The sequence below is a fragment of the Oncorhynchus masou genome, unplaced genomic scaffold (genome assembly GCF_036934945.1).
Source record: "Oncorhynchus masou masou isolate Uvic2021 unplaced genomic scaffold, UVic_Omas_1.1 unplaced_scaffold_981, whole genome shotgun sequence".
NCBI lineage: Eukaryota > Metazoa > Chordata > Actinopteri > Salmoniformes > Salmonidae > Oncorhynchus > Oncorhynchus masou.
Window position 1 is genome coordinate 95,658 of NW_027016324.1, and position 21,565 is coordinate 117,222.

At 49.2% G+C, this 21,565-nt stretch overlaps 1 protein-coding gene across 1 annotated transcript in view; it reads right to left on the reverse strand.

Annotated features, from left to right (window-relative positions):
- Positions 1-2,577: 2,577 nt before the first annotated feature.
- The window catches only part of LOC135538546 (xylosyltransferase 1-like), a 33,658-nt gene continuing 14,670 nt past the window's right edge, over positions 2,578-21,565 (reverse strand). The window contains exons 6-10 of the mRNA XM_064964435.1: positions 21,071-21,172; positions 18,305-18,468; positions 4,509-4,704; positions 3,418-3,751; positions 2,578-3,076 (exon numbers count right to left, since the gene is read on the reverse strand). Of these exons, the coding sequence (XP_064820507.1) occupies positions 2,754-3,076; positions 3,418-3,751; positions 4,509-4,704; positions 18,305-18,468; positions 21,071-21,172 (1,119 nt within the window). The 3' untranslated portion in view covers positions 2,578-2,753. The remainder of the gene's footprint in view (positions 3,077-3,417; positions 3,752-4,508; positions 4,705-18,304; positions 18,469-21,070; positions 21,173-21,565) is intronic.

Sequence of the window (21,565 nt, forward strand, 5' to 3'; positions counted from 1 at the left end):
TCAGAGGACGGTGTTGTGTTCCTCCATCTCCTTTCAGAGAACGGTGTCGTGTCCCTCCATCTCCTTTCAGAGAACGGTGTCGTGTCTCTCCATCTCCTTTCAGAGAACAGTGTCGTGTTCCTCCATCTCCTTTCACAGAACAGTGTCGTGTCTCTCCATCTCCTTTCAGAGAACAGTGTCGTGTCTCTCCATCTCCTTTCAGAGAACAGTGTCGTGTTCCTCCATCTCCTTTCACAGGACGGTGTCGTGTCCCTCCATCTCCTTTCAGAGGACGGTGTCGTGTCTCTCCATCTCCTTTCAGAGAACGGTGTCGTGTTCCTCCATCTCCTTTCAGAGAACGGTGTCGTGTCTCTCCATCTCCTTTCAGAGAACAGTGTCGTGTTCCTCCATCTCCTTTCACAGAACAGTGTCGTGTCTCTCCATCTCCTTTCAGAGAACGGTGTCGTGTCTCTCCATCTCCTTTCAGAGAACAGTGTCGTGTTCCTCCATCTCCTTTCACAGGACGGTGTCGTGTTCCTCCATCTCCTTTCAGAGGACGGTGTCGTGTCTCTCCATCTCCTTTCAGAGAACGGTGTCGTGTTCCTCCATCTCCTTTCAGAGAACAGTGTCGTGTCCCTCCATCTCCTTTCAGAGAACCGATGTCTCTCCATCTCCTTTCAGAGAACAGTGTCGTGTTCCTCCATCTCCTTTCACAGAACAGTGTCGTGTCTCTCCATCTCCTTTCAGAGAACGGTGTCGTGTCTCTCCATCTCCTTTCAGAGAACAGTGTCGTGTCTCTCCATCTCCTTTCAGAGAACGGTGTCGTGTCTCTCCATCTCCTGTCAGAGAACAGTGTCGTGTTCCTCCATCTCCTTTCCAGAGAACAGTGTCGTGTCTCTCCATCTCCTTTCAGAGAACAGTGTCGTGTCCCTCCATCTCCTTTCAGAGACGGTGTCGTGTCTCTCCATCTCCTTTCACAGGACGGTGGCATCTCCTTTCAGAGAACAGTGTCGTGTCTCTCCATCTCCTTTCAGAGAACAGTGTCGTGTCTCTCCATCTCCTTTCACAGGACGGTGTCGTGTCTCTCCATCTCCTTTCAGAGAACAGTGTCGTGTCTCTCCATCTCCTTTCACAGGACGGTGTCGTGTTCCTCCATCTCCTTTCAGAGAACGGTGTCGTGTCTCTCCATCTCCTTTCACAGGACGGTGTCGTGTTCCTCCATCTCCTTTCACAGAACAGTGTCGTGTCTCTCCATCTCCTTTCAGAGAACAGTGTCGTGTCTCTCCATCTCCTTTCACAGGACGGTGTCGTGTTCCTCCATCTCCTTTCAGAGAACGGTGTCGTGTCTCTCCATCTCCTTTCACAGGACGGTGTCGTGTTCCTCCATCTCCTTTCACAGAACAGTGTCGTGTCTCTCCATCTCCTTTCAGAGAACAGTGTCGTGTCTCTCCATCTCCTTTCAGAGAACAGTGTCGTGTTCCTCCATCTCCTTTCACAGGACGGTGTCGTGTCCCTCCATCTCCTTTCAGAGAACGGTGTCGTGTCCCTCCATCTCCTTTCAGAGAACAGTGTCGTGTCCCTCCATCTCCTTTCAGAGAACAGTGTCGTGTCTCTCCATCTCCTTTCAGAGAACGGTGTCGTGTCTCTCCATCTCCTTTCAGAGAACAGTGTCGTGTTCCTCCATCTCCTTTCAGAGAACAGTGTCGTGTTCCTCCATCTCCTTTCAGAGAACAGTGTCGTGTCCCTCCATCTCCTTTCAGAGGACGGTGTCGTGTCTCTCCATCTCCTTTCACAGGACGGTGTCGTGTTCCTCCATCTCCTTTCACAGAACAGTGTCGTGTTCCTCCATCTCCTTTCAGAGAACAGTGTCGTGTTCCTCCATCTCCTTTCAGAGAACAGTGTCGTGTTCCTCCATCCTCTTCTCCAGGCATGAGTATTTATCCCAAATGGCACCCTACTCCCCTTAGGGCTCTGGTCTAAAGTAGTGCACTATATAGGGAAAAGGGGGCCACACAACAATCAATAAATAAATCAAATTCAACTAATCCTAGAGTCAGTTTAGCCTCCGAGACAGAAGGTGGCGCCACCTGATGCTGAAGAGGATGACTCTGCTCCTTATCTCATTTCTTCTTGGTTTCAGTCCGCAGCCTTTTCTTCTAACCTTCTTTACTACCTGGCTCCTGAGTTCCGCCATGGTTGATGTTGACGCCGTTCGTACAGTAATCCAATGCATTCAATCTCCTCCCTTTCCTGTGTCCCAAATGACACCCTGTTCCCTATGTAGTGCACTACTTCTGATCAGAGCCCTATGGTAGTGCACTATACACCGAGCGTACAAAACATTTAAGAGCACCATTCTCGATAGACACAGACACTGTGGAGTGTGAAAAACCCAGCAACGTTGCAGTTCTTGACACAAACAGGTGTGTCTGGCACCTACTACCATTCACCCTCTGAATGGCACACATACACAATCCATGTCTCTATTGTCTCAAGGCTTAAAAATCCTTCTTTAACCAGGTCTCCTCCCCTTCATCTACACTGATTGAAGAGGATTTAACAAGAGACATCAGTAAGGGATCATATCTTTCACCTGGATTCACCTGGTCAGTCATGGATACAACAGGTGTTCTTAATGTTTTGTCCACTCAGTATACAGGAAATGGAGGAACAATTTAGAACGCAGCAGACCATCTCACCACACACTAAAACGCTTCCCGTCAGTTCATCCTCCAAGCCATTGGTTGGCTGTAGCAGTAGCCGTGGCGACGGTGCTACCTAATCCGTCCGTTCCCTCTGGGGGGACCCAGATCAGACTTCGGGTCGGGACTGAGCGCGCTCCATCCCGTCTCCCGACACCGCTGCATAACGGGACAGGAGCTAGGACCCTGAGAACACACGTCCGCTGCAGACCACACCCCTGCCAGGAGATGGTCCACCCAGCTCTGGAGCTCCGCCCCTGTCAGTGATGCTTTAAACTCCGCCTCCTCCACCTGTCCCAGGTGCACTGGGAGGTTGAGGATGGGGTTGAGGCCGTGGAAACTCTGATCCATGTAGGAGTTACGGACCGGCCCGCTGTGGAGCTTCACTGTGTCTTCTAGAGAGGTGGAAAGGGGAGGGGAGGGGAGGGGAGGGGGAGGGGAGGGGAGGAAGGAAGGAAGGAAGGAAGGAAGGAAGGAAGGAAGGAAGGAAGGAAGGAAGGAAGGAAGGAAGGAAGGAAGGAAGGAAGGAAGGAAGGAAGGAAGGAAGGAAGGAAGGAGGGGCGAAAGGGAGATAATTATTTATTATTTATTTATTTAAATTCCATGTAGGTGTTACAGGATAGGCTGTGAATGTGTGTGTGTGGTTTGGTGTGTGTTAGTGTGTTCCAGGTGATGTGTATCGAGGTGTCCAGGTTCTAGTCCTCAGTCCAGTGACTGTGTGTGTGTGTGTGTTTACCCTGGCGTATAGGCTGCTGGCCGTGGTGCTCCAGAGGTGAAACCACAAAGCTGGTGGAGGCCAGCAGGTTCCAGTGATGCAGCACACGCAGCGTCCACACGCCGGGACGTAACGGCACGGTTAACGGGGGCCGGTAGTGTGTGTACTCTGTCCCGCCGTCCACCAGGATGTCGTACGTGGCGGCTATGACGTTGGTGGGGTCCACCCAGACGACGGTTACCGTGACGTTCTGTCCCCGGACCCAGCGTTGCATGGCAACCGGCTCCTCCGTGGGGCCCAGGAGGCTTCCGAAGTTCCTGAAGATTCTCTCTTTGGCGTCCCAGTCTGTACCCACCTGAGGGGAGGAGAGGGAGGACAGAGAGAGAGAATCGTGTGAAGGATTTATTGGGAGAGATCAAGAAACAGAGGGCTGATTTGAATGAAAACAGAGATACTGTAGAGAGAGAGAGAGAATCGTGTGAAGGATTTATTGGGAGAGATCAAGAAACAGAGGGCTGATTTGAATGAAAACAGAGATACTGTAGAGAGAGAGAGAGAATCGTGTGAAGGATTTCCAACAGGCTAACCAGGTGGAATCTAAGTCCCCTGAATGGCAGCCTGTGCACTACTTGATTTTTTTAACGACTTCCCTGTTAATTAACAAATGGTAATTAAATTCGTGTTCCAGCGACAGCGTGACAGGACACATCCAGTACCACATGTCATCCCCAGGGGGCAGCAGCAACCTGCAGCAACCTGACAATAAAGACACTTAACAAATAGTGACTCAGAGCCTGTTTCAGTGGGGACAGAACCACCATCTCTCTCTCTCTCAGGTACCAAAGCCTGTTTCAGTGGGGACAGAACCACCATCTCTCTCTCTCTGGTTCCAAAGCCTGTTTCAGTGGGGACAGAACCACCATTTCTCTCTCTCTCTCTCTCTCTCTCTCTCAGGTACCAAAGCCTGTTTCAGTGGGAACAGAACCACCATCTCTCTCTCTCTCTCTCTACCAAAGCCTCTTCAGTGGGGACAGAACCACCATCTCTCTCTCAGGTACCAGGGATAGGTTACATTTAAAGTGTATGTGTGCGGGCGTGTGTGCATGTCTCACCTCTGCAAACTGTAGTCTGTTGAGTGTGTTGGTTGCCGGGGCCAGGGTGAAGTGGTTGCTATGGGAGACCCAAGTCTCTAGGGTCTCTAGCTGGCTGGTTGCTAGGTTACTAGCATGTTGACGAACCAGGTAGCCTTGGAACACGTCTGACAGGAAGTACAAATGGACAGACACCGGGTGGCCCCTGGGGATATACCTGGGAAACCCCAAATATACACATACACAGTACAATTACACACAAATACACACCCAAATAACCACAGACATCCACCCAAATGTACACAGATCTTCAACCAAATGTACAGCCATCCACGGAAATAGCACTTCGCCCCCCACCTACATGTTCAAATTACCGCAACTAACCTGTATATAACCTCCACACTGACTCAGTACCAGTACCCCCTGTATATAACCTCCACACTGACTCTGTAACGGTACCCCTGTATATAACCTCCACACTGACTCTGTACAGGTACCCCCTGTATATAACCTCCACACTGACTCAGTACTGGTACCCCCTGTATATAACCTCCACACTGACTCTGTACCGGTACCCTCTGTATATGACCTCCACATAGACTCTGTACTGGTACCCCCTGTATATAACCTCCACACTGACTCTGTACCGGTACCCCCTGTATATAGCCTCCACACTGACTCGGTACCGGTACCCCCTGTATATAACCTCCACACTGACTCTGTACCGGTACCCCCTGTATATAACCTCCACACTGACTCTGTACCGGTACCCCCTGTATATAACCTCCACACTGACTCAGTACCGGTACCCCCTGTATATAACCTCCACACTGACTCTGTACCGGTACCCTCTGTATATGACCTCCACACTGACTCTGTACTGGTACCCCTGTATATAACCTCCACACTGACTCTGTACCGGTACCCCCTGTATATAGCCTCCACACTGACTCTGTACTGGTACCCCCTGTATATAACCTCCACACTGACTCAGTACTGGTACCCCCTGTATATAACCTCCACACTGACTCAGTACTGGTACCCCTGTATATAGCCTCCACATTGACTCTGTACCGGTACCCCTGTATATAACCTCCACACTGACTCTGTACTGGTACCCCTGTATATAGCCTCCACATTGACTCTGTACTGGTACCCCTGTATATAGCCTCCACACTGACTCTGTACCGGTACCCCCTGTATATAACCTCCACATTGACTCTGTACTGGTACCCCTGTATATAACCTCCACATTGACTCTGTACCGGTACATTTACATTACATTTACTGGTACCGCCTGTCATTTAGCAGACGCTCTTATCCAGAGCGACTTACAAATTGGACCCCTGTATATAACCTCCACATTGACTCTGTACTGGTACCCCCTGTATATAGCCTCCACATTGACTCTGTACTGGTACCCCTGTATATAGCCTCCACATTGACTCTGTACCGGTACCCCTGTATATAGCCTCCACATTGACTCTGTACTGGTACCCCCTGTATATAACCTCCACATTGACTCTGTACCGGTACCCCTGTATATAACCTCCACATTGACTCTGTACTGGTACCCCCTGTATATAGCCTCCACACTGACTCTGTACTGGTACCCCTGTATATAGCCTCCACATTGACTCTGTACTGGTACCCCCTGTATATAACCTCCACATTGACTCTGTACCGGTACCCCCTGTATATAACCTCCACATTGACTCTGTACTGGTACCCCTGTATATAGCCTCCACATTGACTCTGTACTGGTACCCCTGTATATAGCCTCCACATTGACTCTGTACCGGTACCCCCTGTATATAACCTCCACATTGACTCTGTACTGGTACCCCCTGTATATAACCTCCACATTGACTCTGTACCGGTACCCCCTGTATATAACCTCCACATTGACTCTGTACTGGTACCCCCTGTATATAGCCTCCACACTGACTCAGTACTGGTACCCCCTGTATATAACCTCCACACTGACTCAGTACCGGTACCCCCTGTATATAACCTCCACACTGACTCTGTACTGGTACCCCTGTATATAGCCTCCACATTGACTCTGTACTGGTACCCCTGTATATAGCCTCCACATTGACTCTGTACTGGTACCCCTGTATATAACCTCCACATTGACTCTGTACCGGTACCCCCTGTATATAACCTCCATATTGACTCTGTACTGGTACCCCCTGTATATAGCCTCCACATTGACTCTGTACCGGTACCCCTGTATATAGCCTCCACATTGACTCTGTACCGGTACCCCCTGTATATAACCTCCACATTGACTCTGTACTGGTACCCCTGTATATAACCTCCACATTGACTCTGTACCGGTACCCCCTGTATATAACCTCCACATTGACTCTGTACTGGTAACCCCTGTATATAAACTCCACACTGACTCAGTACTGGTACCCCTGTATATAACCTCCACACTGACTCAGTACCGGTACCCCCTGTATATAACCTCCACACTGACTCAGTACTGGTACCCCTGTATATAACCTCCACATTGACTCTGTACTGGTACCCCCTGTATATAACCTCCACACTGACTCAGTACTGGTACCCCTGTATATAACCTCCACACTGACTCAGTACCGGTTCCCCCTGTATATAACCTCCACACTGACTCAGTACCGGTACCCCTGTATATAACCTCCACATAGACTCTGTACTGGTACCCCCTGTATATAACCTCCACACTGACTCTGTACCGGTACCCCCTGTATATAGCCTCCACACTGACTCAGTACCGGTACCCCCTGTATATAACCTCCACACTGACTCAGTACTGGTACCCCCTGTATATAGCCTCCACATTGACTCTGTACCGGTACCCCCTGTATATAACCTCCACATTGACTCTGTACTGGTACCCCCTGTATATAGCCTCCACATTGACTCTGTACTGGTACCCCCTGTATATAGCCTCCACATTGACTCTGTACCGGTACCCCCTGTATATAACCTCCACATTGACTCTGTACTGGTACCCCCTGTATATAACCTCCACATTGACTCTGTACCGGTACATTTACATTACATTTAAGTCATTTAGCAGACGCTCTTATCCAGAGCGACTTACAAATTGGACCCCTGTATATAACCTCCACATTGACTCTGTACTGGTACCCCCTGTATATAGCCTCCACATTGACTCTGTACTGGTACCCCCTGTATATAGCCTCCACATTGACTCTGTACTGGTACCCCCTGTATATAGCCTCCACATTGACTCTGTACTGGTACCCCTGTATATAACCTCCACATTGACTCTGTACCGGTACCCCTGTATATAACCTCCACATTGACTCTGTACTGGTACCCCCTGTATATAGCCTCCACATTGACTCTGTACTGGTACCCCCTGTATATAGCCTCCACATTGACTCTGTACTGGTACCCCTGTATATAACCTCCACATTGACTCTGTACCGGTACCCCTGTATATAACCTCCACATTGACTCTGTACTGGTACCCCTGTATATAACCTCCACATTGACTCTGTACTGGTACCCCCTGTATATAGCCTCCACATTGACTCTGTACCGGTACCCCTGTATATAACCTCCACATTGACTCTGTACTGGTACCCCTGTATATAACCTCCACATTGACTCTGTACCGGTACCCCTGTATATAACCTCCACATTGACTCAGTACTGGTACCCCTGTATATAACCTCCACACTGACTCAGTACTGGTACCCCTGTATATAACCTCCACACTGACTCAGTACCGGTACCCCTGTATATAACCTCCACACTGACTCAGTACTGGTACCCCTGTATATAACCTCCACATTGACTCTGTACTGGTACCCCCTGTATATAACCTCCACACTGACTCAGTACTGGTACCCCCTGTATATAACCTCCACATTGACTCTGTACTGGTACCCCCTGTATATAGCCTCCACATTGACTCTGTACTGGTACCCCCTGTATATAGCCTCCACATTGACTCTGTACTGGTACCCCCTGTATATAACCTCCACATTGACTCTGTACCGGTACCCCCTGTATATAACCTCCACATTGACTCTGTACTGGTACCCCCTGTATATAGCCTCCACATTGACTCTGTACCGGTACCCCCTGTATATAGCCTCCACATTGACTCTGTACCGGTACCCCCTGTATATAACCTCCACATTGACTCTGTACTGGTACCCCCTGTATATAACCTCCACATTGACTCTGTACCGGTACCCCCTGTATATAACCTCCACATTGACTCTGTACTGGTACCCCCTGTATATAGCCTCCACACTGACTCAGTACTGGTACCCCCTGTATATAACCTCCACACTGACTCAGTACCGGTACCCCCTGTATATAACCTCCACACTGACTCAGTACTGGTACCCCCTGTATATAACCTCCACATTGACTCTGTACTGGTACCCCCTGTATATAACCTCCACACTGACTCAGTACTGGTACCCCTGTATATAACCTCCACACTGACTCAGTACCGGTGCCCCTGTATATAACCTCCACACTGACTCAGTACCGGTACCCCCTGTATATAACCTCCACACTGACTCTGTACTGGTACCCCTGTATATAACCTCCACACTGACTCTGTACCGGTACCCCCTGTATATAGCCTCCACACTGACTCAGTACCGGTACCCCCTGTATATAACCTCCACACTGACTCAGTACTGGTACCCCCTGTATATAGCCTCCACATTGACTCTGTACTGGTACCCCCTGTATATAACCTCCACATTGACTCTGTACCGGTACCCCCTGTATATAACCTCCACATTGACTCTGTACTGGTACCCCTGTATATAGCCTCCACACTGACTCAGTACTGGTACCCCCTGTATATAACCTCCACACTGACTCAGTACCGGTACCCCTGTATATAACCTCCACACTGACTCAGTACTGGTACCCCTGTATATAACCTCCACACTGACTCAGTACCGGTACCCCCTGTATATAACCTCCACACTGACTCAGTACTGGTACCCCTGTATATAACCTCCACACTGACTCTGTACTGGTACCCCTGTATATAACCTCCACACTGACTCAGTACTGGTACCCCCTGTATATAACCTCCACACTGACTCAGTACCGGTACCCCCTGTATATAACCTCCACACTGACTCAGTACTGGTACCCCCTGTATATAACCTCCACACTGACTCAGTACCGGTACCCCCTGTATATAACCTCCACACTGACTCAGTACCGGTACCCCCTGTATATAACCTCCACACTGACTCAGTACCGGTACCCCCTGTATATAACCTCCACATTGACTCTGTACCGGTACCCCCTGTATATAACCTCCACACTGACTCAGTACCGGTACCCCCTGTATATAACCTCCACATTGACTCAGTACTGGTACCCCCTGTATAGAACCTCCACACTGACTCAGTACTGGTACCCCCTGTATATAACCTCCACACTGACTCAGTACTGGTACCCCTGTCTATAACCTCCACACTGACTCAGTACTGGTACCCCTGTATATAACCTCCACACTGACTCAGTACTGGTACCCCCTGTATATAACCTCCACACTGACTCAGTACCGGTACCCCTGTATATAACCTCCACACTGACTCAGTACCGGTACCCCCTGTATATAACCTCCACACTGACTCAGTACTGGTACCCCCTGTATATAACCTCCACACTGACTCAGTACTGGTACCCCCTGTATATAACCTCCACACTGACTCAGTACCGGTACCCCCTGTATATAACCTCCACACTGACTCAGTACTGGTACCCCCTGTATATAGCCTCCACACTGACTCAGTACTGGTACCCCCTGTATATAACCTCCACACTGACTCAGTACCGGTACCCCCTGTATATAACCTCCACACTGACTCAGTACCGGTACCCCCTGTATATAGCCTCCACACTGACTCAGTACCGGTACCCCCTGTATATAACCTCCACACTGACTCAGTACCGGTACCCCCTGTATATAACCTCCACACTGACTCAGTACTGGTACCCCCTGTATATAACCTCCACACTGACTCAGTACTGGTACCCCCTGTATATAACCTCCACACTGACTCAGTACTGGTACCCCTGTATATAGCCTCCACACTGACTCAGTACTGGTACCCCTGTATATAACCTCCACACTGACTCAGTACTGGTACCCCCTATATATAACCTCCACATTGACTCTGTACTGGTACCCCCTGTATATAGCCTCCACACTGACTCAGTACTGGTACCCCCTGTATATAACCTCCACACTGACTCAGTACTGGTACCCCCTGTATATAACCTCCACATTGACTCTGTACTGGTACCCCCTGTATATAGCCTCCACACTGACTCTGTACCGGTACCCCCTGTATATAGCCTCCACACTGACTCTGTACCGGTACCCCCTGTATATAGCCTCCACACTGACTCTGTACCGGTACCCCCTGTATATAGCCTCCACACTGACTCTGTACCGGTACCCCCTGTATATAGCCTCCACACTGACTCAGTACTGGTACCCCCTGTATATAACCTCCACACTGACTCAGTACTGGTACCCCCTGTATATAGCCTCCACACTGACTCTGTACCGGTACCCCCTGTATATAGCCTCCACACTGACTCAGTACTGGTACCCCTGTATATAACCTCCACACTGACTCTGTACCGGTACCCCCTGTATATAGCCTCCACACTGACTCTGTACCGGTACCCCCTGTATATAGCCTCCACACTGACTCTGTACCGGTACCCCCTGTATATAACCTCCACACTGACTCTGTACCGGTACCCCTGTATATAGCCTCCACACTGACTCAGTACTGGTACCCCTGTATATAACCTCCACACTGACTCAGTACTGGTACCCCCTGTATATAGCCTCCACACTGACTCTGTACCGGTACCCCCTGTATATAGCCTCCACACTGACTCAGTACTGGTACCCCCTGTATATAACCTCCACACTGACTCTGTACCGGTACCCCCTGTATATAGCCTCCACACTGACTCTGTACCGGTACCCCTGTATATAGCCTCCACACTGACTCTGTACCGGTACCCCTGTATATAGCCTCCACACTGACTCTGTACCGGTACCCCCTGTATATAGCCTCCACACTGACTCAGTACTGGTACCCCCTGTATATAACCTCCACACTGACTCAGTACTGGTACCCCCCTGTATATAGCCTCCACACTGACTCTGTACCGGTACCCCCTGTATATAGCCTCCACACTGACTCAGTACTGGTACCCCCTGTATATAACCTCCACACTGACTCTGTACTGGTACCCCCTGTATATAGCCTCCACACTGACTCAGTACTGGTACCCCCTGTATATAACCTCCACACTGACTCAGTACTGGTACCCCCTGTATATAGCCTCCACACTGACTCAGTACTGGTACCCCCTGTATATAACCTCCACACTGACTCAGTACTGGTACCCCCTATATATAACCTCCACATTGACTCTGTACTGGTACCCCCTGTATATAGCCTCCACACTGACTCAGTACTGGTACCCCCTGTATATAACCTCCACACTGACTCAGTACTGGTACCCCCTGTATATAACCTCCACATTGACTCTGTACTGGTACCCCCTGTATATAGCCTCCACACTGACTCTGTACCGGTACCCCCTGTATATAGCCTCCACACTGACTCTGTACCGGTACCCCCTGTATATAGCCTCCACACTGACTCTGTACCGGTACCCCTGTATATAGCCTCCACACTGACTCTGTACCGGTACCCCCTGTATATAGCCTCCACACTGACTCAGTACTGGTACCCCCTGTATATAACCTCCACACTGACTCAGTACTGGTACCCCCCTGTATATAGCCTCCACACTGACTCTGTACCGGTACCCCCTGTATATAGCCTCCACACTGACTCAGTACTGGTACCCCCTGTATATAACCTCCACACTGACTCTGTACCGGTACCCCCTGTATATAGCCTCCACACTGACTCTGTACCGGTACCCCCTGTATATAGCCTCCACACTGACTCTGTACCGGTACCCCCTGTATATAGCCTCCACACTGACTCTGTACCGGTACCCCCTGTATATAGCCTCCACACTGACTCAGTACTGGTACCCCCTGTATATAACCTCCACACTGACTCAGTACTGGTACCCCCCTGTATATAGCCTCCACACTGACTCTGTACCGGTACCCCTGTATATAGCCTCCACACTGACTCAGTACTGGTACCCCCTGTATATAACCTCCACACTGACTCTGTACCGGTACCCCCTGTATTATAGCCTCCACACTGACTCTGTACCGGTACCCCCTGTATATAGCCTCCACACTGACTCTGTACCGGTACCCCCTGTATATAACCTCCACACTGACTCTGTACCGGTACCCCCTGTATATAGCCTCCACACTGACTCAGTACTGGTACCCCTGTATATAACCTCCACACTGACTCAGTACTGGTACCCCCCTGTATATAGCCTCCACACTGACTCTGTACCGGTACCCCCTGTATATAGCCTCCACACTGACTCAGTACTGGTACCCCCTGTATATAACCTCCACACTGACTCTGTACCGGTACCCCCTGTATATAGCCTCCACACTGACTCTGTACCGGTACCCCCTGTATATAGCCTCCACACTGACTCAGTACTGGTACCCCCTGTATATAACCTCCACACTGACTCAGTACTGGTACCCCCTGTATATAGCCTCCACACTGACTCTGTACCGGTACCCCCTGTATATAGCCTCCACACTGACTCAGTACTGGTACCCCCTGTATATAACCTCCACACTGACTCTGTACCGGTACCCCTGTATATAGCCTCCACACTGACTCTGTACTGGTACCCCTGTATATAGCCTCCACACTGACTCTGTACCGGTACCCCCTGTATATAGCCTCCACACTGACTCAGTACTGGTACCCCCTGTATATAACCTCCACACTGACTCAGTACTGGTACCCCCTGTATATAGCCTCCACACTGACTCAGTACTGGTACCCCCTGTATATAGCCTCCACACTGACTCTGTACCGGTACCCCTTGTATATAACCTCCACACTGACTCAGTACTGGTACCCCCTGTATATAACCTCCACACTGACTCAGTACTGGTACCCCCTGTATATAGCCTCCACACTGACTCAGTACTGGTACCCCCTGTATATAGCCTCCACACTGACTCTGTACCGGTACCCCCTGTATATAACCTCCACACTGACTCTGTACTGGTACCCCCTGTATATAACCTCCACACTGACTCTGTACTGGTACCCCCTGTATATAACCTCCACACTGACTCAGTACTGGTACCCCTGTATATAACCTCCACATTGACTCAGTACTGGTACCCCTGTATATAACCTCCACACTGACTCAGTACCGGTACCCCTGTATATAACCTCCACACTGACTCTGTACCGGTACCCCTGTATATAACCTCCACATTGACTCAGTACTGGTACCCCCTGTATATAACCTCCACACTGACTCAGTACTGGTACCCCCTGTATATAACCTCCACATTGACTCAGTACTGGTACCCCTGTATATAACCTCCACACTGACTCAGTACTGGTACCCCCTGTATATAACCTCCACACTGACTCAGTACTGGTACCCCCTGTATATAACCTCCACACTGACTCAGTACTGGTACCCCCTGTATATAACCTCCACACTGACTCAGTACTGGTACCCCCTGTATATAACCTCCACACTGACTCAGTACCGGTACCCCCTGTATGAAGCCTCATTATTCTTATTGTGTTACTTTTTATTTCAGTCTACTTGGTAAATATCTTATTCTTTAACTGCACTGTTGGTTAAGGGCTTGTCAATAAAGCATTTCACTGTAAAGTCTACACTGTTGGTTAAGGGCTTGTCAGTAAAGCATTTCACTGTAAGGTCTACACTGTTGGTTAAGGGCTTGTCAGTAAAGCATTTCACTGTAAGGTCTACACTGTTGGTTAAGGGCTTGTCAGTAAAGCATTTCACTGTAAGGTCTACACTGTTGGTTAAGGGCTTGTCAGTAAAGCATTTCACTGTGAGGTCTACACTGTTGGTTAAGGGCTTGTCAGTAAAGCATTTCACTGTAAGGTCTACACTGTTGGTTAAGGGCTTGTCAGTAAAGCATTTCACTGTAAGGTCTACACTGTTGGTTAAGGGCTTGTCAGTAAAGCATTTCACTGTGAGGTCTACACTGTTGGTTAAGGGCTTGTCAGTAAAGCATTTCACTGTAAAGTCTACACTGTTGGTTAAGGGCTTGTCAGTAAAGCATTTCACTGTGAGGTCTACACTGTTGGTTAAGGGCTTGTCAGTAAAGCATTTCACTGTGAGGTCTACACTGTTGGTTAAGGGCTTGTCAGTAAAGCATTTCACTGTGAGGTCTACACTGTTGGTTAAGGGCTTGTCAGTAAAGCATTTCACTGTAAAGTCTACACTGTTGGTTAAGGGCTTGTCAGTAAAGCATTTCACTGTGAGGTCTACACTGTTGGTTAAGGGCTTGTCAGTAAAGCATTTCACTGTGAGGTCTACACTGTTGGTTAAGGGCTTGTCAGTAAAGCATTTCACTGTGAGGTCTACACTGTTGGTTAAGGGCTTGTAAGTCAGCATTTCACTGTAAGGTCTGCACTGTTGGCTAAGGGCTTGTAAGTCAGCATTTCACTGTAAGGTCTACACTTGTTGTATTCGGCGCATGTGACAAATAAAGTTTGATTTGAAGTGTCCACAGACACAGTCATACCCACTCGATGGTACTCAAACACACGTCAGAACAAACTGGGCTTCAGTCACAGGAGCTGGTGAGGAACAGAGAGATCACTCTCCTCTCAACCCCCCCCCCACACACACATCTTGTCCCCCCACTTCTGATACACACCCAACCAGCAACAAGTGTCTCCTTGTGCTTGTGTACACACTCCACCCATAACCTGCACACACACACACACACACACACACACCGTCCTCCCCCCGACTTACATGGCTGGAAAAAGCCAGTCTGAGAGACTGAGGCCTGTTTGTCTAAATGTAACAAGTTATTCTCCATATTTGATTTGGAACTCTTGCAACATACCCACACACACACAGTCACAAACACACACACTTATGCAGACAGACAGACACAGACAGACAGACAGACACAGACAGACAGACAGGCAGGCAGGCAGGCACACCTATGGAGACAGACAGACACAAGGACAGACAGATAGAAAGGCAGACTGACGTTCAGACAGATAGAAAGGCAGATAGACAGATAGAAAGGCAGACAGACAGAAAGGAAGGCAGACAGACAGATAGAAAGGCAGACAGAAAGAAAGGCAGGCAGACACACCTATGCAGACAGACAGACAGACAGACAGACAGACAGACAGACAAAAGGACAGACAGACAGACAGACAGACAGACAGACAGACAGACAGACAAAAGGACAGACAGACAGACAGAAAGGCAGACGGACAGTCAGACAGATAGAAAGGCAGACAGACAAAGGCAGACAGACAGATAGAAAGGCATACAGACAGTCAGACAGAAAGGAAGGCAGACAGACAGATAGAAAGGCAGACAGACAAAGGCAGACAGAAAGAAAGACAGACAGACAGGCAGACAGACACACCTATGCAAACAGACAGACAGATAGAAAGGCAGACAGACAGTCAGACAGATAGAAAGGCAGACAGACAAAGGCAGACAGACAGAAAGAAAGGCAGGCAGACAGTCAGACAGAAAGGAAGGCAGACAGACAGATAGAAAGGCAGACAGACAGACAGAAAGGAAGGCAGACAGGCAGATAGAAAGGCAGACAGACAATGCTAGTTAAAACCTCCTAGCCTGGTAATGATGAGATCTGGTCTCCTCCGCTAGATAAAACCTAGCTCCTAGCCTGGTAATGATGAGATCTGGTCTCCTCCGCTAGATAAAACCTAGCCCCTAGCCTGGTAATAATGAGATCTGGTCTCCTCCGCTAGATAAAACCTAGCCCCTAGCCTGGCAAAGGTGAGATCTGGTTTAACCTCTGTGGTCAGAAGATTCTGCACCCCCGCCGACCCTTCGGGCACGCCCAACAGTTTGTGAACCACTCTCCTAGCCCCTAAACTCTAGACTCTGTCCAGAATAAACCCCTAGCCCCTAAACCCTGGGTCCTGTCCAAAATCAACCCCTAGCCCCTTGATCATTGCTAGACAGCTATTTTCAGGTCTTACCCATTAGATTTTCAAGTAGATTTAAGTCAAAACTGTAGCTAAGCCACTCAGCATCAGTTGGTGAGCAACTCCAGTGTATATTTTGCCTTGTGTTTTAGGTAACTGTCCTGCTGAAAGGTGAATTTGTCTCCCAGTGTCTGGTGGAAAGCAGACTCAACCAGGTTTTCCTCTAGGATGTTGCCTGAGCTTATCTCTATTCCGTTCCTTTTTATCCTAAAAAAACTCCCTCGTTCTTGCCGATGACAAGCATTCTCATAACATGATGCAGCCACCACCATGCTTGAAAATATGAAGAGTGGTACTCAGTGACGTGTTGGATTTGCCCCAAACATAACGCTTTGTATTCAGGACAAAAAGTGAACTGCTTTGCCACATTTTTAGCAGTATTACTTAGTGTTACAAACAGGATGTTTATCCTGGAGTATTTTTATTCTGTACAGGCTTCCTTCTTCTCACTCTGTCAGTTAGGTTAGTGTTGTGGAGTAACTACAATGTTGTTGCTCCATCCTCAGTGTTCTCCTATCACAGCCATTAAACTCTGTCAGTTAGGTTAGTATTGTAGAGTAACTACAATGTTGTTGCTCCATCCTCAGTGTTCTCCTGTCACAGCCATTAAACTCTGTCAGTTAGGTTAGTATTGTGGAGTAACTACAATGTTGTTGATCCATCCTCAGTTTTCTCCTGTCACAGCCATTAAACTCTGTCAGTTAGTATTGTGGAGTAACTACAATGTTGTTGATCCATCCTCAGCTTTCTCCTATCACAGCCATTAAACTCTGTCAGTTAGTATTGTGGAGTAACTACAATGTTGTTGATCCATCCTCAGTTTTCTCCTGTCACAGCCATTAAACTCTGTCAGTTAGTATTGTGGAGTAACTACAATGTTATTGATCCATCCTCAGTGTTCTCCTGTCACAGCCATTAAACTCTCTGTCATTTAGGTTAGTATTGTAGAGTAACTACAATGTTGTTGCTCCATCCTCAGTGTTCTCCTGTCACAGCCATTAAACTCTCTGTCATTTAGGTTAGTATTGTAGAGTAACTACAATGTTGTTGCTCCATCCTCAGTGTTCTCCTGTCACAGCCATTAAACTCTCTGTCAGTTAGGTTAGTATTGTAGAGTAACTACAATGTTGTTGCTCCATCCTCAGTTTTCTCCTGTCACAGCCATTAAACTCTGTAACTGTTTTAAAGTCACCATTGGCCTCATGGTGACATCCCTGAGGTGAGAATACCTTCTGAGGCTCCTGTACTATTGTACCGTGACAGTGCAGACAGCAGGTAGACTGTGAGGTATAACAAGCAATGTGGTGATGTTTCCCCTCCGTACCCTCTGAAAAACTAGCTGGGATTTTTGCCATATTTCTAAACCTTTCCAAAACTTCTCCACTCTCTACAACTGTCTAGGGCGCAGTGGGTAGGGGGTAGGGGGCACAGAGTAGGGGTTGGACAGGGCCCTATCCAATCCTTTCTGTTCTACCAGTGTGTACGGGTGGGTAAAGGGGGGAGGGGGGGGGTGTTAGGGGTTGGTTTGGAATTCAGTTATTCACACACATGACGTACACACAAACACACACACACACACACACACACACACACACCTCCTGGACTGACCTGCAGCTGTTGTTGTCAGGGTGGCCCTGCAGTGACGTGGCGGCCCGTGATAGGCCCATGCGTGTGAAGGCGTGGTAGTGAGTGAGCTGGCTGTCTGATAGGCTGGCAACGCTGTCCGTCTCATCGTACACATTCTCCCAGTACGACTGGAGCCCTGGGGTCTCCTGGAGGAGAGGAAGCAGTGTTATAGTAGAACCCTGGTGTCTCCTGGAGGAGCAGTGTGATAGTAGAACCCTGGGGTCTCCTGGAGGAGCAGTGTTATAGTAGAACCCTGGGGTCTCCTGGAGGAGCAGTGTTATAGTAGAACCCTGGGGTCTCCTGGAGGAGCAGTGTTATAGTAGAACCCTGGGGTCTCCGGGAGGAGAGGAATCAGTGTTATAGTAGAACCCTGGGGTCTCCTGGAGGAGCAGTGTTATAGTAGAACCCTGGGGACTCCTGGAGGAGAGGAAGCAGTGTTATAGTAGAACCCTGGTGTCTCCTGGAGGAGCAGTGTGATAGTAGAACCCTGGGGTCTCCTGGAGGAGCAGTGTTATAGTAGAACCCTGGGGTCTCCTGGAGGAGCAGTGTTATAGTAGAACCCTGGGGTCTCCGGGAGGAGAGGAATCAGTGTTATAGTAGAACCCTGGGGTCTCCTGGAGGAGCAGTGTTATAGTAGAACCCTGGGGACTCCTGGAGGAGAGGAATCAGTGTTAAAGTAGAACCCTGGGGTCTCCTGGAGGAGAGGAAGCAGTGTTATAGTAGAACCCTGGGGTCTCCTGGAGGCGAGGGAGCAGTGTTATAGTAGAACCCTGGGGTCTCCTGGAGGAGAGGAAGCAGTGTTATAGTAGAACCCTGGGGTCTCCTGGAGCAGCAGTGTTATAGTAGAACCCTGGGGTCTCCTGGAGGAGCAGTGTTATAGTAGAACCCTGGGGTCTCCTGGAGGAGAGGAAGCAGTGTTATAGTAGAACCCTGGGGTCTCCTGGAGGAGCAGTGTTATAGTAGAACCCTGGGGTCTCCTGGAGGAGAGGAAGCAGTGTTATAGTAGAACCCTGGGGTCTCCTGGAGGAGCAGTGTTATAGTAGAACCCTGGGGTCTCCTGGAGGAGAGGAAGCAGTGTTATAGTAGAACCCTGGGGTCTCCTGGAGGAGCAGTGTTATAGTAGAACCCTGGGATCTCCGGGAGGAGCAGTGTTATAGTAGAACCCTGGGGTCTCCTGGAGGCGAGGGAGCAGTGTTATAGTAGAACCCTGGGGTCTCCTGGAGGAGCAGTATTATAGTAGAACCCTGGGGTCTCCTGGAGGAGCAGTGTTATAGTAGAACCCTGGGGTCTCCTGGAGGCGAGGGAGCAGTGTTATAGTAGAACCCTGGGGTCTCCTGGAGGCGAGGGAACAGTGTTATAGTAGAACCCTGGGGTCTCCTGGAGGAGCAGTGTTATAGTAGAACCCTGGAGTCTCCTGGAGGAGCAGTGTTATAGTAGAACCCTGGGGTCTCCTGGAGGAGCAGTGTTATAGTAGAACCCTGGGGTCTCCTGGAGGAGCAGTGTTATAGTAGAACCCTGGGGTCTCCTGGAGGAGCAGTGTTATAGTAGAACCCTGGGGTCTCCGGGAGGAGCAGTGTTATAGTAGAACCCTGGGATCTCCTGGAGGAGCAGTGTTATAGTAGAACCCTGGGGTCTCCTGGAGGAGCAGTGTTATAGTAGAACCCTGGGGTCTCCTGGAGGAGCAGTGTTATAGTAGAACCCTGGGGTCTCCGGGAGGAGCAGTGTTATAGTAGAACCCTGGGGTCTCCTGGAGGAGCAGTGTTATAGTAGAACCCTGGGGTCTCCTGGAGGAGCAGTGTTATAGTAGAACCCTGGGGTCTCCTGGAGGAGCAGTGTTACAGTAGAACCCTGGGGTCTCCTGGAGGAGAGGAAGCAGTGTTATAGTAGAACCCTGGGGTCTCCTGGAGGAGAGGATGCAGTGTTATAGAAGAACCCTGGGGGCTCCTGGAGGCGAGGGAGCAGTGTGTGTGTATGTTGTGTTTGTGTACTCTGAGTGTGTACGATGTGTGTGTGTATGTTGTGTTTGTGTACTCTGTGTGTGTACGTTGTGTGTGTGTGTGTGTGTGTACGGTGTGTGTATGTACTGTGTGTGCGTTGTGTGTCTGTGTGTGTATGTTGTGTGTCTGTGTGTGTATGTTGTGTGTCTGTGTGTGTTTGTTGTGTGTCTGTGTGTGTACGTTGTGTGTGTGTGTGTATGTTGTGTGTACGTTGTGTGTGTGTGTGTATGTTGTGTGTACGTTGTGTGTATGTTGTGTGTACGTTGTGTGTGTGTGTGTATGTTGTGTGTACTCTGTGTGTGTGTGTATGTTGTGTGTACTCTGTGTGTGTGTGTATGTTGTGTGTACGTTGTGTGTGTGTGTATGTTGTGTGTACTCTGTGTGTGTACGCTGTGTGTGTGTACTCTGTGTGTGTGTGTGTGTTGTGTGTACTCTGTGTGTGTGTGTATGTTGTGTGTACTCTGTGTGTGTGTGTGTGTTGTGTGTACTCTGTGTGTGTGTATGTATGTTGTGTGTACTCTGTGTGTGTGTATGTATGTTGTGTGTATGTTGTGTGTACTCTGTGTGTGTGTATGTATGTTGTGTGTACTCTGTGTGTATGTTGTGTGTACTCTGTGTGTACTCTGTGTGTGTGTATGTTGTGTTTGTGTACTGTGTGTATGTTGTGTGTACTCTGTGTGTGTGTGTGTACTCTGTGTGTACTGTGTGTACTCTGTGTGTATGTTGTGTGTACTCTGTGTGTTCCACCCACCTGTGGATAAGGGCCAAACAGGAAGCTGTCCAGCTGGGTAACAATCTCCTGGTTCACGCTAGCCTCAAATTTACGGGCAAAAAACGTAGGTCTGGACGTTTGCTGTGGGGGAAGGAGGGAGAGAGAGGGAGAGAGAGGGAGAGAGAGAGAGAGGGAGAGGGAGAGAGAGAGCGGGGGAGAGAGAGAGGTAAAGGGAGAGAGAGAGAGGGAGAGAGAGGGAGAGAGAGAGAGGGAGAGAGTGAGAGGGAGAGAGAGAGAGGTAAAGGGAGAGAGATAGAGAGAGAGAGGTAAAGGGAGAGAGATAGAGAGGGAGAGAGAGAGAGGTAAAGGGAGTAAGATAGAGAGGGAGAGAGAGAGAGGGAGAGAGGGAGAGAGAGAGAGAGGGAGAGAGAGAGGGTAAAGGGAGTAAGATAGAGAGGGAGAGAGAGAGAGGGAGAGAGGGAGAAAGAGAGAGGGAGAGAGAGAGAGAGAGAGGGAGAGAGAGAGAACGGGAGA